We start from the raw sequence: 22,460 nt of genomic DNA on the forward strand, positions 1-22,460 counted from the left end.
GTAAGTTCCTTTGCATAGAACCTGAATATTGTTTTTTGTTCCTAGTTCCTTTCCAAACATATTAAATCGTGTGTTGACTCTTAAGAGTTCATAATTTTTGAACTCAGTCTTTCTCATAGCACCCTTCAAGAAGCTTGTGAGAGCCTGGAGTTGGGCTCCTCTGCATTTATTTTTTGGCTCTCCTGGAAAGGACAGTGGTGGACCAGATGTGTAAAAGTTCCGTTTTTTGGCAGCGAAGAGATGTACTTCTTTGGAGATGAGAGTACAAGAATGCTAGGAAGAGATTTGCTTTGGTTTAAATCCAGGATGGGTATGCCTGAAGATCTCATGGACAAACCTGCTTTGGTATTTCCCCTCCTCCATCTGTTTAATACTACAAATGGGTTACACTGGAGCAGCCTCATCTTAAGATTTTTGTAGTGTATTTTGTTTAAATATGAGATTGCTTCCTTATTTTGGAAATGACTTAATTTACTTCTGGAATTATCATGCCCCATGCTTTTACTTCACCACTCACAGCAAAGCTCAAGCTAGGGGAAGTATTAAATGTTCTTGAGAAGCTGAAACTTCTAATTTGAAGCCTTCTAGTGCTCACTTCAGCCTCCCTGTTCACAATATATGTTTTCTTTACTCCCATCTTCATTCATCCTGACTTGTGTAATCTGTTGCAGAAAGAAAATCTCTGCAGGAAGTTGTTGGGGTTGGAAACTGGCGACAGAGTCTGTGGCTGACTTGCTGGTGGAGCTGCTGACAGGAGAATTTATTCATTAGAAAGTAAAGGGAATGGTTCCCATGTACTGTAATACCTCATGAAGATGTACCTTGTTGACATATGTATATTAGGTTGCCTCCCAGGTGGTATGAAAGTATTTGTCCACAATGTATTTTATTATTCAGTGATTCCTGAAGTTGATCTTCTAATGACTAGGTAATTACTGGAAAGTGTTGTCTTGTGTACCTAATCAAGAGACTGGTAATATAATGAAGTAAAACTTCTCTGTGTTGGAAGTATATTTAATAATTGTTGAGTCTCACTAGATAAAATTATTTTATGTTATTGCAATTTGTCATTAGTTTATGTTTACTTTTTTTTAACTCCATGCATTTTCTTTTTTTTTTTTAATGGATATGTTCACTTTCTAAAATAAAAATGTTAAAACATGAGTAATGCATTATGATATTTCATTGCTTTGTCATGAGAAAAATCTGCACTTACCACTTTTGTTTATGTGAGGCAGTAAGGACTCCAGTTTGCATAGATTTTGTGCAAAATGTGTTACAGTAGTGTTTGCCTGTAGGGAGGCCTTGTTAGTGATAGTGGCACATCACTTTTTGGTTGCATTGGGTTCAATATGCTCTTCCTAAAGTTCTCTTCATAATTACTGAATGAAAATATAAGCCAGGTCCAAGTTTACCCCTTACATTGCTTCAGAATAGCCAAGATCTGTTTCAGAGGATGCAGATAAGAATAAACTATTAGGAAAAAGAGAAATTCAAACCCTGTCATTTAACAGTGTTGGAATGTTCCTAACCAAGGGTATGGAGTATCTCTTATGAGGAGAGACTGCAGGGGCTGTGCCTGTTTAGGGAAGAGAAGGCTGAGAGGGTCTCTTATTAATGCAGATAAATATCTCAGGCTTGTGCCAAGAGGATGGTGACAGACTCTTTTTGGTGGTGCCCAGTGACAGGACAAGGAGCACTGATTGTAAACTAAAACACAAGAAGTTCCACCTCAACAGCAGGATGAAGAACTTTCCATTGAGGGTGGCAGAGCATTGCCAGGCTGCCCAGGGAGTTCATGGAGTTTCCCTATCTGGAGACATTCTAACCCCACCTGGATGTGTTCCTGTGTCACCTGCTCTGGGTGAGCCTGCCTTGGCAGGGGGGTTGGACCAGATGATCTCCAGATGTCCAATCCAACCCTAACAATTCTGTGATTAAATTCAGTGAGAAAAACACATCTGGGATAAGAGGTCAAAGGTTTCATTAAACTTATGAATGTCATCTAGGTGCCTAACTCATGATTTTACTTGAACATCTTCAATCTCCATAATGAAATTCCTCTGCATATCTTAAGAAATTCAGCCTATTCTCAGTGCCTGCTTCCTCCTGCAGTTCAGTACTTGGAAAAAAAGGAAATAATACAAAAACTGCAAAGCAGAACAAGCCATGTGCACTGGTGACAGAAAATCCTTGGGCTGGGGGTATTTTCTTAGATCAGACATGAATACTTGTATTTGCCATACGTCAGGTAAAGATTCTGCAAACAAGTGTCTTCCTGTGGTGTGTGGCTTGATGCTCTGCATAGTGAGTTAACTGAGATGTCATGTTTTCACAGATGGGTAGTTTGTCAAGGAAGTTACTCCCTTTGGTGCATCCCCAAAGTTCCGGTTGCTGCCATGGAGCAGCTGCATCTCCTGTAAATCTAAAATGCATGTTATACTATAGAAAGGGGTTAAAACACTCAATCTGGAATGATTTTGCTCACTCCTCTCAAACCTACCTGTAAAACCTGCAACGTTGTCACAAAAACCAGTGTTCAATCCTGCCCTCCCCAGGGATGTTTCTGCTCTCCTTGGGTAACCCCAGATACATCTCCAGAACTTTCCACCAGCCTTTCCGTATAAAAGCTGTTTGCTTTTGATTCTAATTCAGGTGCAATGATTGCTCATGTGAAGGCCTGTGGTACTGGACTGAATTGCTTGGCATGACTGTGACAGCAATGTGACTTTGTGCTCTTTGTAATGTGTTGGGTTTTTTGTTGGGCGTGAAAACGAGATTTAAGTAGTTTGTTTCAAGAAGCAGATTTGAATCAAGGATTTAAAAGGAAAACTCAAGCAAGCTGTTAACCTAAGTAATACCATTACCTGCTTGTCATGTATCTGTGACAGGAATGTTTTGATTGATGCTTTATTGCACTCCTAAGAATATACTTTGCAAGAAAGACTTGCTGCATTTTTTATGCAAAGTCAGTTAAGCTGTATCAGATTATTTAAAGCTCTGAAATATAGACAGATTAGAAGAAAAAAACAACCTATTTGAGCTTTATTATGAGTATTTTTCATTTTGTGACAGAAACTTGGCACTATGAAACAGGTTGCCATTAAAGGAGAAAAGCCACCACAAACAGAAGAAAATGAGCATAACTCAGAATATACTTATGATTTGGGGAGTTATTAGTTTTGTGGGGGTTCAGTGTGATGAGGAGCTGGCATTTGTTACACTGGCATGAGAGTGCACACCAGACTGCTGCCACACTTAACATATAATGTAATCATGCCTGTGGTGGTCTAGAGACATTTCTCACATGTACACCTGAGTCGAGGTTCTTTTAGATGTTCCAGAGGGAGCTTTTTATCTTCAATATCAAATTTACTTACCTGATATATTAGGCTTTACATGTGAAGAGTGATACAGCAGTATGCTGAAATCAAGCACACTAGCAAGGGCAAGACAGTGGAATTACAATGCAAATACAATTTCCATTAGTTAGTTCCTATATTCTCAACAATTTCCATGCCCCCTCATTGCCAGAAGTAATATGTGGTCTGAGGCCAGCTGGAGCCAGTTGCTCACTCAGATTTGATTTGCTGGGCTGGCTGGCTCAGGAAGATTTGATTCTCCAGTAGTTATCCCATTGCCAGGATTGTCATCGGAGGGGGAGCAGAAGGAAGATGCTTTCTGGAACTATGTGGTTTTCTACTAGTGAAAACTCTCACTCTTGAAGCTGGCACATCACAGGTGAGAAATCCAGCATCTGCATTCGGATCCCAGAAATACATGAAGTTACACAGCCCCCTGTGTTATACTTTACTTTAGGCCCATCTGAGATGATTTGCCTTTTTAGACTCACATCAAACTGCTGCCCTTCATGAGTATTTCTCAACATAAAGCAGGGTTTGGGACATCAGCAATCCAAGAAGATTAATGCTTCTGCTTGTACCAGCTGCTTTCAAATGGAACAGAAATTTTTACAGTGCAAAAATGAAGCTTGCTTTCTTCTTTGGTCTGGATGCTAGATGCCTCTTGGACTCAGAAAAATGTTTTCCCTGTAGGGACACAGCCTTGAAAGTAGCAGCTCTCCCAAGCCCTACTCATTAAATTGGAGGCAATGAATATTATGTGTGCACGCTCATTTAATATCTGCCAGAACATTCCTATTTCTATTTTCTGACTCCTTGATTAAAAGGGAAGGGATTTGCCTTATTTCAGCAAGGGCCCTGAAATATTACAGCACTAACTCCTGCAGTAACAGGTGATTTTAAGCGCTTTGCATGTACACTCACATTGCAGGTACTGTCAGACAACTGTCATGCTTAAAACAAAAGAATGCAGGTAACCTGGTTTGATTTCCAGAGGCAAGCAAAATTAAAGAATTCACATGTCAACTAAATTAAGCTCTATCTTCCTCCACAATCACTTAACCCAGTAGATTTTCTTCAGCAGAAGTGTATTCTTTTAACAGATTGGTTAATAAGAAAACTCAGAGTGTAACCGGAGATTTTATTTTAGGGATTTTTGTTGGGTTTAGACACAGCAAAAAATACTTTTTTATACTATGATCAACAGAAGGAAAATAGATAATTTACTGTCATGTTTGCAGTTTAGCAGGGCACTAAATCCCCTCTTTCTTTCCTCCATCAAGATTCCAGCTTTATCTTCTACTAGGTAAAACTGAAGGTAACATGAATGGTGTCTGTCTAAAAAACAGTCTTTAATAACTACTTGCTCAACATCTTTCAAAAACTTTATACAGGTCAGGCAGGTTAGCAAGCTGCAAAATGCTGCCATCTTCTGCAAAGTGTTTAGGAGGTAAAAGATGAGTCCTAAAAGCTTTGTAAAGCACATGTTCCACAGTCCATTTCCATGTTGTTGAACCAGACTCAGAATCTTCATTCTGAAATACAGGAAAACAAGGACAAACAAACAGAGGTTCTGTTTAACTAGAGGAAAGCACACCTTAAAAACTTTACTGTGTAAAGTTTTGCAGCAATTGTAAAATTCTGCTGGTATTAGAAAAGTTCTTTCTATACAGGAAATTCTAAGCTCTGTAAAGTCACTTGCAGAATGGGTGAGCTTAACGGATTGATTAGGCAGATAGATATTTAGACACAAACAGGTTATACTTTTAATTTATATGCAACCTTATTTTTCTATAGAAATAGAGCATAAAAAATACATTCCCAACTCAGAGGCCAAGGAGGCTTGTAATAATATTAAGTACACTGCAAAGCCTAAAGTTAAAAGGTTCCCTCAATACCTATAATACTTCAGAAAATTTAAGCCACATTCTGTCAGAATCTTGCCACACTGCTACTTGATCCAGTTCACTGAAAGAGTTGGGATTAGAAGGCTATATCTGAAAGAGCAGAAGTTTCCTTCCTGTATGTTGTTAGTTATCTGCTCACAGGACTAGTTACAGTATTCTGTTACCTGAGAGTTTGTTGGGCTGGATTCCTCTATTATATACTGCTTTCTGATGGAGTAGAACATGGCTAGTTCTTTACTCAGGCTTTCAAAACACTCCTTTTCCTCATCCCAGTTTACCTGTTTAAAAAAAAAAAAAAAAAAAAAAAAAAAAGTCATTTCACAGAATCTGGGTAGCAGCCATAGAGATTCTTAATATGGAAAATTTATATTAATGTATTGGCTATTTTTTTCCTGTTAAGGAAAAGGTACAGAATGAAAAAAGAGGGTATAAATGCAGGCTTTTAAATCAAAATTAGAGGCTCAGTCAGTCAGTAGTTATGAATACAAAGGCAAAGCATAACTAATTAGTAACCACAGAACAGCATCTGAAAGACATAATAGTACATTTAAGCTGCACCAGAAACTGCAAAGGCAGGCTAGAATAGCTTAAAGTAAAAAAAAGTAATTGTGCATTAATAAAATCATTGAGAGAACATACCTCTGTGGCCAAGCGCAGGATGAACATAGGCAGTCCTTCCAATGGTGGGACATAGTTGTCTATCAGAAGTGGTAACCCAGTAAGATTTCCTTCCTGCAAGGCAACACTGCTGCTTCAGTAATAAAATTCTTTCTTGCAGTAAATGCACCAAAACTTTTATGTATTTTAAGACTGATTCTTACCAAACTCGGTGAGCCTTACAAGTTTTTAAAGCCCAATGCCAGGAAGACATTGCACAAAGAGTTATTGGTGGTGTTTCATTTCACAAAGCATGGATTAAGCCACTCAGCTCAGGGAGTGGCTGAATTCAACCTCCTCCTCTAGCTCTAGGTTACACAGATACTGCTTCCCAGGCAAATATCCAAATGAAGTGCCTGAGCTTGATGAAGCTGTTCACTTTTGCACAAAGCAAGGGATGCCTTAAGTCACACAAAAAAAGAAACACTGAGAGCCACAGTGGTGCTGCAGCCCTGTCTGACTTGAGAGCTGATTAAGATGCACACTTTGTGGGTTAAGAGATTGCATTCTAGTTATAGAAGGAATGACTAAATTATGGCTTGCCCAGAGAGGCTGTGGAGTCTCCCTCACTGGAGGATATTCAAGAACCAATCTGGACACAATCCTGTGCCATGAGCTCCAGGATGACCCTGCCTGAGCAAGGAGGTTGGAACAGATGACCCACTGCGGTCCCTGCCAACCCAACCCATTCTGTGACTTGGTAACTAATTAAACAGAAACGTTGTGTAGCACCCTTCTTAAAGGCAGCCCAAGTCCTAAGCATTTTAAATGAAAGGGTTATTGTCACCTAAAATCTTACTGGAACTAGTTCTTAGTGATGGTAACCACTGCAAGCAAACTACTGCAGTTATCTGTCACCAAATGTACAATTATGGAATCATTTAGGTTGGAAAACACCTTTAAGATCCAATCCAACCATAAACCTAACACCGCCAAGTCCACCATTCATTTACTGTCAGAAGTAATAGCTGCAGTCACCTCATCAATTTCAAGAGAGAAATAATCTTGCAGCATTTCAGTCTTCTTTTTTAAAAACTCCACAATGTACTCAGCAAGCCCTTCTTTTGGGCCATCTTCCTCTGTCCAGCCACTTTCGGGGTCGTCTAAAGCAAGCATTGAAAGCTCATATAAAGGAGCTGGCTCCTAAAAATGAAGAAGGCAAAACTTTGGTTAATGATCAGCACATTCTATTGGAAATCTCTAACTTCTTCCTTCACATACTAATTAATTTTAATACACTATTTCTGGCCTACAGAACTAACAGTTCTGTTTATCATAACTAAGCTAAAAATGTGTGAATTTCTTCCTTCTTTCTCTACAGTCCACAATCATCCCACTGAGCACTGTGATATTTTACAGAATAAACAGTGGCAATCAACACTGTATTTCTGCAGATTGTATATTCAGATTAATTATTTGTCCCAATGTAATGAGCAACAGCAAAATTTGGTGAATAACTGCAACTAACAATAATATCAACCAGCCAGGATGACAATTTAACAGTAGCAGCCACAAAATTACTAAGTTTTCTACATTCTGTTCTTATTGAACAGAACAAAACAACACTGTTGTAGTGGACAAAAGCCAACTTGATTGTGCAAAGCAAAACTATGCATTTGTCTGAATAGACAGACAGATTGTAAATACATTTCTTAAAAAGTTTTCTATAGGATATAATGTAAAATTATACTTACAGACAACCTTAAGACTCCAAAGTTTGCAAAGTCATAAATAAGTATCTGGTAGAAGAGTTCTTGGCTAAAATGAAGCACAAAAAGTAATTATATGGACAGGATTGCATATATCCAAGGTAATAATTAAGAGGGGAGAGTAAGGATCATCCCGGAAACACCAGATATACATATCCAGTCCTATAAATAAAGATCTTACTTTAACTGAAGAGTTTAATGGTTCACCTGCATGGTTTCATCAGCCACACTGGTGCAGAAAGGTTACATACTCAAGTATCCAATCACTATCAATTTATTCCCTGATAACTTATATTTCAACTTCTTTACTGCAGTGTAAGAAATGCAAAGGAACTGGGAAATTATTAGACATATCTATCTCAAGTCTGTTCTCTGATTTGTTACAAAAATTTATGTAGCTGGCCCTGTAAGGCCACACAGGCGAAACTACAAATTTTGTGTTACAACCATGTCCTGCAGATACTCTTATCCCAACTGGATACAATGTTTTCAAGGACTTTTCTGAAGCCTCTGCTTCATCCACTGTGCTGTACATGATCCTGCAGTGAATCATGATGATCATCATAGATCATCATGGAGCAAGAAAAAGTCTTTTCCTTCTCACTGTCTGTGAGCATACAATACAGCAGCTGGCATTTTAATTACACTGATTCCCTGCAACTTTTCCCAAGCGTGCCAGACTTGTTTCCACTGTTCTGAATGGACTGCTTAATCTTTACCCTCATGACTTTTCATACAGGCAACAAGAGAACAATGTTGCTTTCCCTATAACTTCCTTCCTTCTTCTAATTAGCTTCACAATTGGTACTTATTTCAGCTGCCAACAGGTCTAACAACTCTTTTACCTGAGTTTTGTTGTATTGAGGAGGTACAGTTTTGTCTGGTACTGGGCCAGAGCCCACTGAGGACTGACACAACCAACAAATGAGTGCTCGTGTAGCATCTCCTGAAGTTCTGAAACAGAAAGGTGGGGAAGAAACAAAACAATGTTATTTCATGGTTGCAACCCTGCCCTCATTTATTTAGCTGAGTGGTTTGTGTCCTTTTAGCATGAAAGTCTCAGATTACTGTTCAGTCATTCCTACACCCCTGCTTCTTCTTACATTCTTGATGACCAATTATTCACAAGTTTTGAAATATTAGTAAGTTTCGTGCATATTCATACTATTAAACCGTAAGGGAGAATAGTTATTTAACATTTAAACTACAAATGCAAATTAGAAAAAACTAAAATTAAAGTCCCTGTGCTTGAATAGACTTCCAAAATGAATTTCCAGCCAGAGGAGATTGATGAGGAGCACATATATACTTCAAAAACTGCAGGTGTAAACCAGCTTTGCAACACAATCTAGGTATTATCAAACTAAATTCTAGAAGTGTGATAGAATACATCCGTAATATTTTTTTCTTCATAATTTATTTTTCTCTCACAAAGTTACTTTTTAAAATATATATATATATGAGTGAGAAGGCTGGGAAAGGTATGAGAAAGGTATCAGAAAAGGTATGAAAAGTCAGATTTCATAGAAGAGTTCACTTTAGGGATTCCACCAAAAAAATTCACTAGTTGTCATCCCTGGGAGCAGCTTTGTTACAGATGTTTGGCCCTGCAGTCACAGCATGTACAAAGCACTAGCTACACCCATTGCACTGTCATGTTTTCTAAAGGAATGTAAGAGACTGAGAGAAGATTTCTCTCTTTCCAAAGTCTCTTTTAGGTACTTCTTACAGATGTGAAGATGAGACACAACCTCAGGCAGCTTCACAAGTATTATCCTGCATTTTGAGACATCTTTGGGTATTTTAAGGTTCAGGGACAACTCTTTGAGTTCAGTATTTAAACAGTGGCAGTCAGGGAATCACTGGGTCAGAATTACCAGTCTTCTGCAAAACATTTACTGGAGCACAAGTAAAGGAAAAGTTCATGCTTTCTAAAGTTTAAGATTCTTATCAATTTATAGAAAAGTTATTACAGATGTCTGTGTGGAGTGTCCCCAATTCTTACAACCAAAAAAGTCAAAATAAATCCAATAGAACTCCCAAGATGTGAGATTCCTATAATTTAGACATAAGGGTATGAGTCAGTGTAAGTTGCCTTCAGAGACAACTGAGTTAAGAGGGAAACACCCTAGAAAGAATTGCAAACCTTTTTACCTTTGTCTAGAACAACTCTTAACAAAAGAGTATTTTACAAGTCTTACCATTTTATATAACTGGGACAGATACAAATAAAAATGAAAAGCCAAAGATTTTGTTAAAAACTTGCTTAGCAGCACAGTAAGTTCACTGGCCCTCCTTTTAAATAGCCTTTCCCATTTCAAAGAGTCATATTTAGTTGGTAGAATAACAGTAATTTTGAGAAGCAGGTCTTGCTTACTTGCATGTGCCTGGTTACTGATTTCTTCCTGGAGAGTCAACACACTGGTCAAATTGATAATTCTTCTTCTAGGGGTGCAGGCAGCAGTCATGTCCTTTCTGGTGTCATCTTTCTCCAATTCTACATCCATGTCTTCCCGTGGTCTCTTCCTGCAATACCAAAACAAAAGGAATTATTTTCAACTCTCCTATCACTTAAGCCAAACACAGCAACAGATGGGATGCTTAAGTCACATGCTGTATATTAGCACAGGAAATGCAGACAGTTTCCCAGAAAGACAGATTTATTTTGCTTCTGAGGAATAATTTGTTAGGAAAGGGTAGTTCAGAATTTTAAGAGAATTTGTGACACTCTAATACCAATCACAACTGCTGCTTAAGCACCAGGCAAATTGGGCTCTAAAGAACACATCAAAAATGTTGGTATGTCTAAGAATTTTCTTTTCCGTGCCCATTTTTTTGGGAAAATCTGATTCCTTCAAAAGTCTTCGGCCTTCTGTAATAGCTCCTGCAGGAGTTATAAAATGTTTGCAGGAGTTATAAAATGTTTATAGCACTTTAGCCTTTACTAGGGTAATGCCTGTCAAATTCAGTGATGTAGTTTCTATACCTCACAAAAGGGAGGCTTCTAGAAAGAGAGAGATCAATATGATCTCCCTAAACTAATGCCATCATTTATATTGATTCCTGCCTTTCAGTATTCCAGTCACAAAATTTATCATGAGTTACATAATTTACAGTTCACAGATAAGGTTTAATTTCTCAAAAAATGCCATGAAAAGTTATTCTAGAGAATTTTTCTCTTCTGGAAAAGCCAAAGTCCAAAGAGATGAGAAAAATCTATAGTTTCAGGGCTGTGCCATGAAATGAATAGGTAGCCTTGCACCAGTTCAGGAAAGGTGGGACTTACCGAGAAGACACAGTCTCAGGAGACAAGTGTCCACTCTCGCTCAGCCCCCCAGGCTTCACTGTGTGCTCCTGAACATCAGCCATTTCAGCCAGGTCACTGACTTCTTCCATTTCAGCATCCTGGGGCCTGTCTGCACCCTCTGCATTAACCTCTGTTGTCACGTCAGTGGGGCCTGCACTTAGGAGGTTGTTCACTGGCTGAAGAAAAGCATCCAATTTCTGCTCTCGGGAATCAGTGCGGACCATCTGATGCGCATAAACTTTATCACTGGTTCCCTTGGTAACCACAGAAGAGTTTGCTGCTGATTTTACAACTTCACTGGAAGAGCAGTCAGCCCCTGGAAGCAATGTCTTCATTCGGACATGGGGAAGCAAAGAGAAGAGAGTGAACAACAAGAATAAAAGAACCAGAAAAATTAGTCACACTTCTTACAGTATCTTACTGCTCAGAGGCAATTTGAAACCCTCAGCAACACAGTGTCAACTGTTTAAAAGGCCACCAGCTTTGCACTTGCTATCTGCATAGTGTGAATGCCATCACCTTGGCATTGAAATCATTAGTTACCATTCCTTTGTCTCAAAAGAAAAAGATCTTTAAGGTAAAAAAAAAACACAAGGAAATTACTTTGTATAAAAATTATAGTAATTCTTATGCTATGTTTTACATAAAGAGAGAGTGGAGTATCTTCCTGACTTTTTTTTCTGGTAAGATTAAATCCAAAGTGTTATCAAATACACAGAACAGTTTCCACAATCACATCTTCTTCACATCAACCGCAGCAGAATAAAAAAAAAAACAAACAATTTACAACATGTGAAGGCTAACATACTTATAAAATCAAGACAACTAACCAGGTACTTGGCAGAAATGTACTTATAATGTTCTCATACTTTTTTTCTCTCCTTTTCCATATTGTTAACAATGGTATATTAAAGTAACTTGAAAGAGAGCAAACATCTAAAGGTAGCAGTACAACACTGATAAGTGCCATATCTGCAAAGATTTTACTATTGAACAGAGTAAATTATCCCTAATCATCACAATAATGCAGAACTGCCATCACTCCACAGATGGTCTCACCTGAGTGAAGTACATCCTTGAGGAATTAGAGCCCAATAACTTGCTCTCTACATGTTGTTGCACACGCTCCAGAATACTGTCTTCATGAAGAAAATGGACCTCGTGTTTTGTAGGATGCACATTCACATCTACATTTTGGGGGGCTATTTCCAGGCTGGAAAACATTTTTAAAAACGTTAGCCTAAAAATATCCCATGGATGACAGAGAAAGCAAAAATTGGTTCAAATTTGACAAAATTTGTCAGGCTTGGAGATGCTATTCTATACAAAGAAGTCAAAAAGATACTGAACTCTGATAAAGTTATATTACAGTCAGACTTGTTTAAACAATTAAAAAATAATCCAAAATCACTCACCAAAATAGCTTACACAGGTAAGCTTAAACCAACCTCTCCACTGTACAACTATAAAATCTCACTTTTACAAGTGTCTTTTACTTGCAGTACAGTATAAATTATAGAAAAGGACTTCAGCTGAAATTACAGATACTTGTAAAAACTTTACTACTTGTAAAAACAAGGTCTGTCTTAAGATTTTCTTAATGTTAATTATCTCCTGCCTGGCAATTAATTACTTCAGTGCAATGCTTAACAACATCATGAGGAACAGAAACATCCTTCTAAACCTACTGACCCTAGTTATATCCTACAAGACAGTATTAAAAGGCTACTTCTTCCTATTACTTTACCTTAAGTATAGGAAAGGGTGTGTGCTTTTTGGCAAATAAGCAGCGTACACAGTTTCTATGGCTTTGCGCAGAGCGGCTGACTCTACCAACCGATCTGAAACACAGAACACAGCGCTGTTTCCAAAGAGCACAGCTAGCACACACTGCACAGTGCCCAGATACTCCTGCAGACAAACATCCTCATGGCTTGTGTCTTCAAAGGGAATCTGTTACACCCGTTTTCCCCCAAGATCTATTTATTCTTCATATAAAACCAGGAATAGACAGTATTTTGTCAGCATGTTTTACACTTAGAAGTATCTTTTCCCACAAATACTGAAATAAGCAGACTACCTTTTCATTATTTCATACAGTCAAGGTTTGTTACAACCCATGCCAGTGTTGCTACATAATGGAAAGATCAATCTGTGTAAGCTACAGGACATAGCCATAACCTCGATATGCCAAAGTTTCTTTAGGTCCAGTCTTAGCTGTTTTCCACTAAATAAAGTGCCAAGTGTGATGCACATTACAAATTAAAAAACACTTTAAGATTTACAATTAGTTAATTTTAGAAAATGTTTTTAAGAATGCTCAGGAACTTCGTAGGTCTTCAGAAAGTTTTGTTCTTCTGATTATGTAAGCAACATATGACTGTACAAAATGCTGCCTTTTTTTTTAACTTACGGTTTATGAAGAGCAAAAATATACATTTCTTCACAGAGTAGTTTGCATTAGTGATGTAACCTTTCATTTTAAAGGCCAGATTTGCATCTTCACAGCCCACTTCTATGAGTTCCCTATGAAGTTTGACAGAAACACAAATAAAAAATTAATTCTTCTGTTGATGTAAATTTTGAACACTACTCACAAGCAGTGATATTCTGTTTTGCCAGTTGGCAGGGTCAGCACAAAAGACACAGATATGGACTTTAAGGGATGAGTGTAATTAACTATAGTTCAAAACAGCAAAGAATTACAAAAGGATAATATAAGTAATGCACCTAACCATTACTACAAAAGATTGCCTTCAGTGATTAAGAAGATACATCACCAGTTACCCTAACTTTACCATCATCCAGATCCACACATGAGCTGGGGAGCCCCAATCACAGCAAAGGACTGGAGAACCACTCCTGGTAATTGGGAAATCCTACACAGTGTGTCCACACATAGGTGAAGACTCCACCTTCACTGGGAGAGGGTCCAGCTTTTATATTGTTGAATAAAAAAGCTCATATAACTCTAATGCAGAAACATCTGGTTTCATTCTCCTCTTGGGCTCCACCCCAAGCCTGGCCAGGGCTCAAGGAGGAGCCAAGGGAGTTGGCTTTGACCATATACCTCCAAACAAGGGCAGATGTCTGATTTCATGGCCTTGTCCATCCTCTAAATATGGAAAGATAAATATGTTCTTATCACACCACATATTTTGCTAATGATCATGTGCATTTTGCTAATGAGTAGATACAAATATCATATAACATATGGTTGGAAGGTTCATCTAAAGGTCAACTTTGGCTCAAGTCTCACTACTTCATATACTGATCTATCACAGTTAATGAAAACATTAGAATTATTTGAGAGCTCAAACATTGATTGCTGGGACACAGTAATTATTTAACCTGAGCTGCATAATTTCCTCTTCTTAAGCGTAAACTGATAATGTTGTATGGTTGGGAAATCACCCCCATTATCTTTTTAATACTGTAACATATCACAGTATCCACAGCATTGTAATCTATTGACAATTCTAATATTCATTTCACTGTTTAAGTCATTGACAGTGATTGACAAGAATTCAAAATTGTCTGCAGCCAGGAAAGAAGAAACACATTTTTTCTTGAACTACTTTGTCCACTTTTGTCAGTCTAATATGTCTTGGTGGTCTGTTAAGAAGTCACTAAAATGTAAAAACTTTTCTCTTGTTCATGCACAGAGATTCTAATGTTAACTGCTTTCATAACAGTTTTAATAATTTTCATCATTTATTAGTCAAGGAAAATCCACTTTGGTAGTTTGTGAGCACAACTCTCTAGGAAGCCATTATGCCAGCTTCTGAAGTTAACACGGAACAGACTTAAAGGCTACTTATTTCCAATTCAACCTCAATATATACCAATATATATTGCCATTTTTATTTGTGTTCAATTTTTAACACCATCTTGAACTGGGTAAATTACTGTTTGAAAAGAAATTATCAAAACATTTACTTTGAAATGGACAATTTATCCTGAACCATAAAAAAGAAAAACTATTATCAAATGAGCATCCATAGTAGGAATAAATGAATGCACAGCAAGGAAATACACAGAACACTGCAAACCTCATTACTTAGTAGCCTCTCTATTTTGCTGTGCTTCCTAAAGGTGTTTTCATGAATTAGAAGTTACATTCATTAAATGTGAATCTTGACTTCAGTCAGTAACAGAACAGAATCAAAGTGACACACAGCTATTCATGGGAGAAATTCATACAATTAATTCTTCACAGCTGAAAGTCTCATAAAGAGAATTTTTCCTAAAATGGCAGATACATCTTCAAAAGATGACCTTTTGTTTTTATAATTTTTTAATCTGATTTACACAGTTTCAGCTAATGTAGCTTTTGTCCAAATAAGAAACTGTAAGATTTCAGAAAAACCAATATGAGAAGCTTCAAAATTTATCAGGCAGCAGACAGTAAGAAGAGGTAAGATTTTCATGGTATAGGAAGAAGCCAGGAACTTGTAGAGAACAGAGGTTCAGCTTGCTGTTTTTACATGAGCACACAGAATGTTACAAGCAGATGGTTCTTTTTCAGTGCATTAAAGGAACAACTTTGTAACTTTCCTCTTCCCTTTGGTGCACAAAAAAAGTCACACATTCTGAAAAGAAGGGAGAGCCCTCTAATTGCAGCACTGCCTCTTCTCTGAAATTAACTGTGAAGGAAGGAAGAAAAGTTATCACAGCCCACAGTCTTTAAAGAGAAAAGGGAGAGTGATTCACTGGAAAGCTTCTTAAATTTGACATCAATGTACCTGCTAACAGCATTTCCAAAGATGGCTCTAATGTTGTCCACTGTTGAGGCATTGGATAAGGTTCTAACATCTGACACGGTGTCACCTTGCTAAAGAGAGCAGGAATGAGTATCAGTCAATTCACCTTTCTGGAGGAAGTTTTAGAAATACTTTAAATTAAACAGTAACATTTCTAAAAAACTTCAGGGAACAACATAACATCATTATATTGTTTTGTATTCTTTTTTACTTATTTATGTTCAAAAACCGCAATGGATGGTAAATGGCACATGTTTACAGAGCACATCAGACCCACTGAGACTAGCAAATCCATCCTGGAAAGTGAGGAACACATTCAGTTCAGTTAATAATTATCAAGAATGGCACAGAACAAAGATAACCTACCCCAGCCTCTTTCATACAGCACTTAGTAACCAGGCTCTCTAGAGAAGCTGAAACAACACATAAAGCTAAACCAAATACAGCACTAACTACAAAGAATCCTCCAAACTCCTGACAAATACATTTTTGTCTTGTTTATTTCTAACTGATGTGTTTTCTATCCAAACTGCACCAACATACCCTTCAACATTTCAGTATAAGGGAAGGCTCTCTGTGCTGTTCCTGTTGCAAAAGATGCAGTGTAAATTTTCTGGTATTTTCAGGTATACACATTATGTTTATATACATAGACACATACAGACACACAGTGAAGTGACAAAGACTTTACCTACACACCTTTTTAACTGAAAAGCTGATGCCTGAATTATGGATGGCATACCTGAAAAACAGATAAATGTAAGTCTGCAGAATGTGGTGAAAAGGTAATTGTTTCCCCTGATTGCTGAAAAACAGCTAGTAATGAGGGCAAGCAATTTCATTTCCTGTTAGACAGTAATGCAATTTGATCCAAGCTGAGCTTTTGCAGTCTAAACAGCTATAAAAATAAAAGTGTGTCCTATTTATAACTCAACTGTAACCAAAAGAAATTCAAGGATCAGCTTAGCTTATTTCTCAAAAAAAAAAAAAAAAAAAAAAAAAGCATCAGCTTCTACAGACCTGGTTTTTTTTTAGTTTCACTGTACAGGTTTAACTAAACAACCCATGAAAACATCCTCAGTATAAAAGAATCAAGTCTCAACTACTATGGAAAAGCATCTGAATAATGGCTGGACTGCCCTTCTAACTTTTCCTACCCAGACAGTTCAGCTATCTGTGATCCCACAGCTGAGATCTGATACGCTGCAGCTGCACAATCTTGGCTCAAAATTCTAGGGAAACTACTGCATTGAAAGAAAAAACACACCATAGAACCTTGAAAGATGAGAAATGTAAAAATGCAAACAAAGATTAGACTACTGTGACTGTGAACTCAAAAATCCAAGAGGAAAAAAAACCTAAAATCAAGTAATAGAAAAGTCCTAATGAAAAAGAACAACGAACAAGCTGGAGGGCTGTAACCCAGCAAGACTTCAGATCATCCTGTTCAACAGAGCAGCAGAATCTGACCCTCCACCTCCTGGCTGAAGCCTGCCTAACCCAGTAAAGACTCTTAAATAGTTTATTTGGGGAATAGGCTAAACTTTGGTATATAGTCTTGCTACTCTTCGCTGCCTTTAGTGTCTTCTGAAAGTGTAAAGCAGTTCTTTTGCTTAAATTGTGCAGATCCTGCTTGCAAAACCTCTGCACACTATGTAAGACTACAGCGGTGGCAAAAGATGCAACCAAGTGGCCTAAGAAGGGAACATCCTATAACTAAATTGATATTACATCTTTTTGGAAATGTTCAGTTGCCATTCACCTTTCCTATATTCAGCCAAATCTCAATGCTCCTGAGCAGTTCTTATATGAATTCTATTCAGCCCAGGTACTTTTAAAAATTTACTCGTTCAAGTCCATCACCATTTCTTTGCTGGAGTTCTTACAAATAATCAATAGTCACAGACAGAATCCACTACTTCCTATCTGGATTTTTCACATCAAATTCTTATCTGACACTGCACACTAACAAATAGTTTAAAAAAAACATAACAAAGAAAATCACCACCAACAAAATGATACCAACCACACAGTTGCCAGTCCCTCTGAAAAACCTCAGTACTCCCCATGGCAGTATGTAAAACTGGGAGCCTCTTATTTTAGTTTACCTGCTAACAACTTCTAGTATTTTTGCATATTCTTCATTTGGATTCTTTAAAGCCTTCCTCCTTGTATTTACATTGTAAAAGAGATCCTCAACCTACAGAAAAAAAGTTCACAATTAAAAACAACTTTCAAAATTCTCTCTTACTATAGAATTAATCGAAATCCATCTTCTTGATTTTTGCTTTCTATATAAATTTTCTGAGAATACTCTGGTTTATGAAAAATCAACATTCAATTTATTCCTTAACTCCCTGGGTTCACCTAACAAACTACAGCCTCAGAGATGATACTGTTCTGTACCTTACAAAGTAATTGGTGCAAGGGGAACAAAAAAAGAACGAAAGAGAATGGGCACAAAAACCTACTGTGATCTGAGTTCCTTGGTTTCCAGCACAGGGCTTCGGAGGGGCTTTGATTTTTCCATCACTGTAAGTGGCTCTAGGCAGAAAATAAAAAGTTGTCAGACATCCAGATTTACAGGAGGGCAGACATAGATAAAAACAAAGGATGAAAACAAAAGAAATCTCGTAATTGTCACACTCCTCCCAGCAAAGAATTTGGGACCCTGGGAATTAGCTTCCTCCACCTTTCCGCTAGAGTAAAATTGTCTTCGTTGATTGTAAGAGCCAGAGGGGCAGTGGAGGAAAGGGAATAATAGCAGAGGAAAGGAGGCAGATCATGGTATATGTGTTTTGAAATTGTATTACTGAGCCTTTTCCTCTAAAGGCAGGATTACTGCATATTTTTCTTTCTTTAATAGCTAGACATGGCCTAATAATTCTCCCACTAGACTTCACACTTCAGTTATGCTAACAAGAAATTCTTGACTTTAGTGTAAAATATCTTTCCGTTGACACTAACAGGATTTTGAGCATACGAGATTCTGACCCACGCAGGTCTTTCAGCAAGTTATAGAGATGCATAAATTCAAAGGACAGACTTTCTGTTTCCCTCTAATATATCCTGTGTATTTAATGCAAGAAAGACCACAGTCACACAATCTTTTGAAAAACCAAGATTCAGAACATTTCTTTTTTCCCACTCTCTTTTCTTAAAAGTAGTTAAGGAATTAATAGAAAAGCTTATAATTAAGATTAAGTTTTCAGAAGAATATTCAAAAACTCTTCTTGGATAGAATAAAGCACCTATTGTATCGTAAAGATACAATAACAAACTAAGCTGTAAGTTCCTGTGCTGAGACTTGTGAAATTTGCTAGACATGATGCCTGTAATATATATACAACATTTTATCCTGAAATGGAGAAAAAGAGAAATGTTTAACCTATATTAGCTACTGAAACACAAGTTCTTTCAAGATTTCCTGCCTCCCCACCCCACCTCCACCAATTTTAAAATACATTATTAAGCCAAAGCTTACTTTTACAAATTGAAAAAATATATTTTCTCACATTCCAGGTCTCTTTGACACTTGCCCCTTACCATACCCTCCTCCACAACAGGAGCTCTGAAATTGATACATCTGTTTGTTATTGCATGCAGCAGAAGTCACCTAGATAACAGGCAGCATACCTGAATGCACACTTTGCATCAGCTGTTTTGGTTGTTACTGTAACATGGGCAACATGACTGATGCTAGCCAAGGCCTAGGAAAAGAGAAAGCATCTTTGTAAACCTTGATCTAGAGAATGCTGAGGCATGTCCACACTTTAAACACCATCACCAGATTTCAATATACCACTTGCAAGTAATAAATAAAAATCCTTACAAGGAAATTGCAGGTCAGTAAAACTTAAACAAATTTTAGTATCTATAACACTAAACTTCCAGTAATTTTATCCAGGAGATCCTTCTGGCTTCCCTAATATTTCATTATCTCTGACGATCTAAGTGGTTAACTATGCAGCATAACTAAAAGAAATTCGCAAAATTATTACAGTTTTGCCTTTTTTGTGTTAACTAGGAAGCAGCTAGAAGGTTTTAGCTGTTACTCTCGCACTCCAGCCCAAGCCTTTCTCTTGACTGTAAGTAACATTGCAAAGTTAAGTCACAATGGTTTTCCTGGAAAACTCAATGGACATGTGTAGACATGATGAAACCGATGTGTTGACACAGATGAAACCAGCCTCAGGACAAGACTCCACTGGCTGTGGAGATGATTATGTTGAAAGTGTGTGAGGAGAGGACCCAGGCAGTTTACTCTCTGGAGCATGTGAGAGTCTGTGTATCTGAGCACAGGACACATAGTCATATATATCATGTTCATCCACAGGAGAATGCTAAACTCATCTTTGACTGTTGTTCCAGAATTTAGATACAGTCTATGAGAGTATGAAGAATCACTACATCTGAGGGGTCAGAGATACTAACTTTGTCTAACAGCAAAAACAAAGGAAGACCACTGTACATTTTGCACATTTAGTTTTAAGTGTGGTATTTAGACAAATGTCTGACATCAAAGATTCACCTTCCACTCAAATCTTCCACTGTCTTCTACCTGTAGGTTCCTGAACCATCATTTGAGAAGGCAGGAATTCTTTCAATTTAAAAAAATATATATTCCAGAAAGTAAAAAGAATATATACCTCCCTATAGGCATCCACCTAATCTTGAAAGACACTGAAATGTATTTTGAACTATATTCACATAGCAGACTCTCAGAAAACAGAGGCTTCTCTAAAGAGTACTGGGCATGTGATACTGTGTACAACCCACTACAGCAAAATAACAACACTGAACCATTTCAAAACATTGATGAAGAGCTTACCTCGCCCCTAAAACCATATGTAGAAATACTAGACAAGTCTTCAAATTTTTGCAGTTTACTCGTAGTAAATCTCTCACATACAATGTCCAAATCTTCTTTCTATGTGAAAGGGACAAGCAACAGTCAATTTCTGAGTTTTTTCAAGATCAGAAACACTTATAAAGTGAAATAATTTTTAAAAGGTAGTACTAAACAGCAGCATACACCTGTCAACTTTGTTTACTTACTCTGATACCACAGCCGTTATCTTGAACCTGGATGAACTTCAGACCACCTTCTTTAACTACTACCTGGATACTCGTAGATTTAGCATCCAAACTGCAGAAAACAAAAAACCAAGACAGCAATTTCAATCCGAGCTCTGTTTAATATCTTTATCCACGACCTGGATGAGGGAATTGAGTGTAGCCTTATTCAGTTTGCAGATGACACCAACTTGGGCAGAAGCATTGATCTGCTGGAGGGCAGGAAGGCTCTGCAGAAGGATCTGGACAGTTAGATTGATGGGCTGAGGTCAATGGTATGAGGGTCAACAAGATGAAGTGGCAGGTCCTGCCCTCGGGTGACAACAACCGCATGCAGCGCTGCAGGCTGGGGGAAGTGTGGCTGGAAAGCTGCCATGTGGGAAAGGATCCGGGCGTGCTGCTCTAACAGCTGTCTGAACATGAGCCAGTGTACACCCAGGTGGCCAAAAAGGCCAGTGACATCCTGGCCTGTATCAGCAATAGTGTGGCCAGCAGGACCAGGGCAGTGATTGTCCCCCTGTACTCTCTGCACTGGTGAGGTCACACCTCAAATCCCGTGCTCAGTTTTGGGCTTCTCTCTACAGAGACATCGAGGTGCTGGAGTGTGTCCAGAGAAGGGCAATGGAGCTGGGGAAGGGTCTGGAGCACAAGGCTGATGAGGAGAGGCTGAGGCAGCTGGGGGTGTTTAGCCTGGAGCAAAGGAGGCTCAGGGGTGACCTTACTGCTCTCCGCTCCCTGAAAGGAGCCTTTACCAAGGTGGGGGGGTGGCCTCTTCTCCCAAGGAACAAGTGATGGGTCAAGAGGAAAACAGCCTCGACTTGACCCGGGAGAGGTTTCGGTTGGATATTAGGACACCTATCTTCACAGAAAGGGCAGTCAAGCATAGAACAGGCTGCCCAAGGAAGTGTTTGAGCCATTGACCCCGCAGGTATTTAAAATGCCTGAAGATGTGGTGCTTAGAGACACAGAGACGTGGCTTAGCGGTAATCTGGAGTGGCGGGCTACGGGCCGGACTTAACCATGATGGAGGTCTTCTCCAACCTAAATGATCCTATGAATTATTAACCTCGCACCAAAAGCAAACAATCCGTAAGTTTCTCAAATAAGTTACAAAGCACACGCCAGAACACAAAGGCGAACAGGAACGCGGCTTTCCAAGCGGAGCTGCCTCCAGGGCGTTCCGTAGGAGCACACACAGGTACCGCCCCTCCTCGGCACCCGGATGCGGGGCCGGGACGGGGAGCCGGGATGCGGGGCCGGGATGAAGGGCCAGGATGAAGGGCCGGGACGCGGGGTCAGCCCTGGCAGAGCCCCCCCGCCCCACAGCACGGCCGGGTCGCGGGAGGGGCGGGCCGCGCTTTACCAGTTCTCGATCATCTCCTTGATGGCGTTGGCCGGCCTCTGGATGACCTCGCCGGCGGCGATGCGGTTCACCACGGCTTCATCCAGGCGCCGGATGACGCCGGCCATCGGGACGGGGCCGCGCGCGCCGCGGCAAGGCGGGAAGCGGGGGGCGCGCGCGGCGCCGGGGAGGGGCGCGCCCCCTGGCGGCGGGAGGCCGCGCTGCGGAGGGAGAGAGGCCGGGAATGGCCGGGAACCGCCGGGAACCGCCCGTGCGTGTCCGACCCGGGAGTCCCGGGCCACAACAGGCTGTGCGTGAGCCAGCGCGGCCCTTGAAG

General features: G+C 39.1%; 1 protein-coding gene across 2 annotated transcripts; it reads right to left on the reverse strand.

The window, feature by feature from the left end:
• Positions 1–3,049: 3,049 nt before the first annotated feature.
• MLH1 (mutL homolog 1) lies at positions 3,050–22,254 on the reverse strand. 2 transcript variants are annotated; one of them, XM_083882629.1, is made up of 19 exons: positions 22,145–22,254; positions 20,764–20,854; positions 20,537–20,635; positions 19,342–19,415; positions 18,177–18,249; positions 17,814–17,905; positions 16,405–16,447; positions 15,688–15,776; positions 13,356–13,468; positions 12,690–12,783; positions 12,002–12,155; positions 10,922–11,271; positions 10,013–10,161; positions 8,481–8,589; positions 7,621–7,684; positions 6,905–7,069; positions 5,909–6,001; positions 5,434–5,547; positions 3,050–4,897 (listed from the first exon to the last, which is right to left on the reverse strand). In XM_083882629.1, the coding sequence occupies exons 1-19, from the start codon at positions 22,249–22,251 to the stop codon at positions 4,730–4,732; spliced, it is 2,241 nt and encodes a 746-aa protein (XP_083738755.1). In that variant the 5' UTR covers positions 22,252–22,254; the 3' UTR covers positions 3,050–4,729. The 2 variants fall into 2 exon arrangements, with proteins under 2 accessions (XP_083738755.1, XP_083738756.1); XM_083882630.1 differs by lacking the exons at positions 20,764–20,854; positions 22,145–22,254 and having other exon boundaries at positions 18,177–18,247.
• Positions 22,255–22,460: the final 206 nt, after the last annotated feature.

This window comes from Zosterops lateralis, assembly GCF_965231275.1.
Source record: "Zosterops lateralis genome assembly, chromosome: 1".
Classification (NCBI taxonomy): Eukaryota; Metazoa; Chordata; class Aves; order Passeriformes; family Zosteropidae; genus Zosterops; species Zosterops lateralis.

Excerpts from the sequence above, each read along its gene's own strand:
- MLH1 (XM_083882629.1), bottom strand. The coding sequence starts at position 22,251 with ATGGCCGGCGTCATCCGGCGCCTGGATGAAGCCGTGGTGAACCGCATC. Across the intron at positions 13,469-15,687 it reads TTTGGAAATGCTGTTAGCAG|GGAACTCATAGAAGTGGGCT; the intron begins GTACATTGATGT and ends CAAACTTCATAG. Across the intron at positions 12,784-13,355 it reads ATTTTTGCTCTTCATAAACC|ATCGGTTGGTAGAGTCAGCC; the intron begins GTAAGTTAAAAA and ends TCTGTGTTTCAG.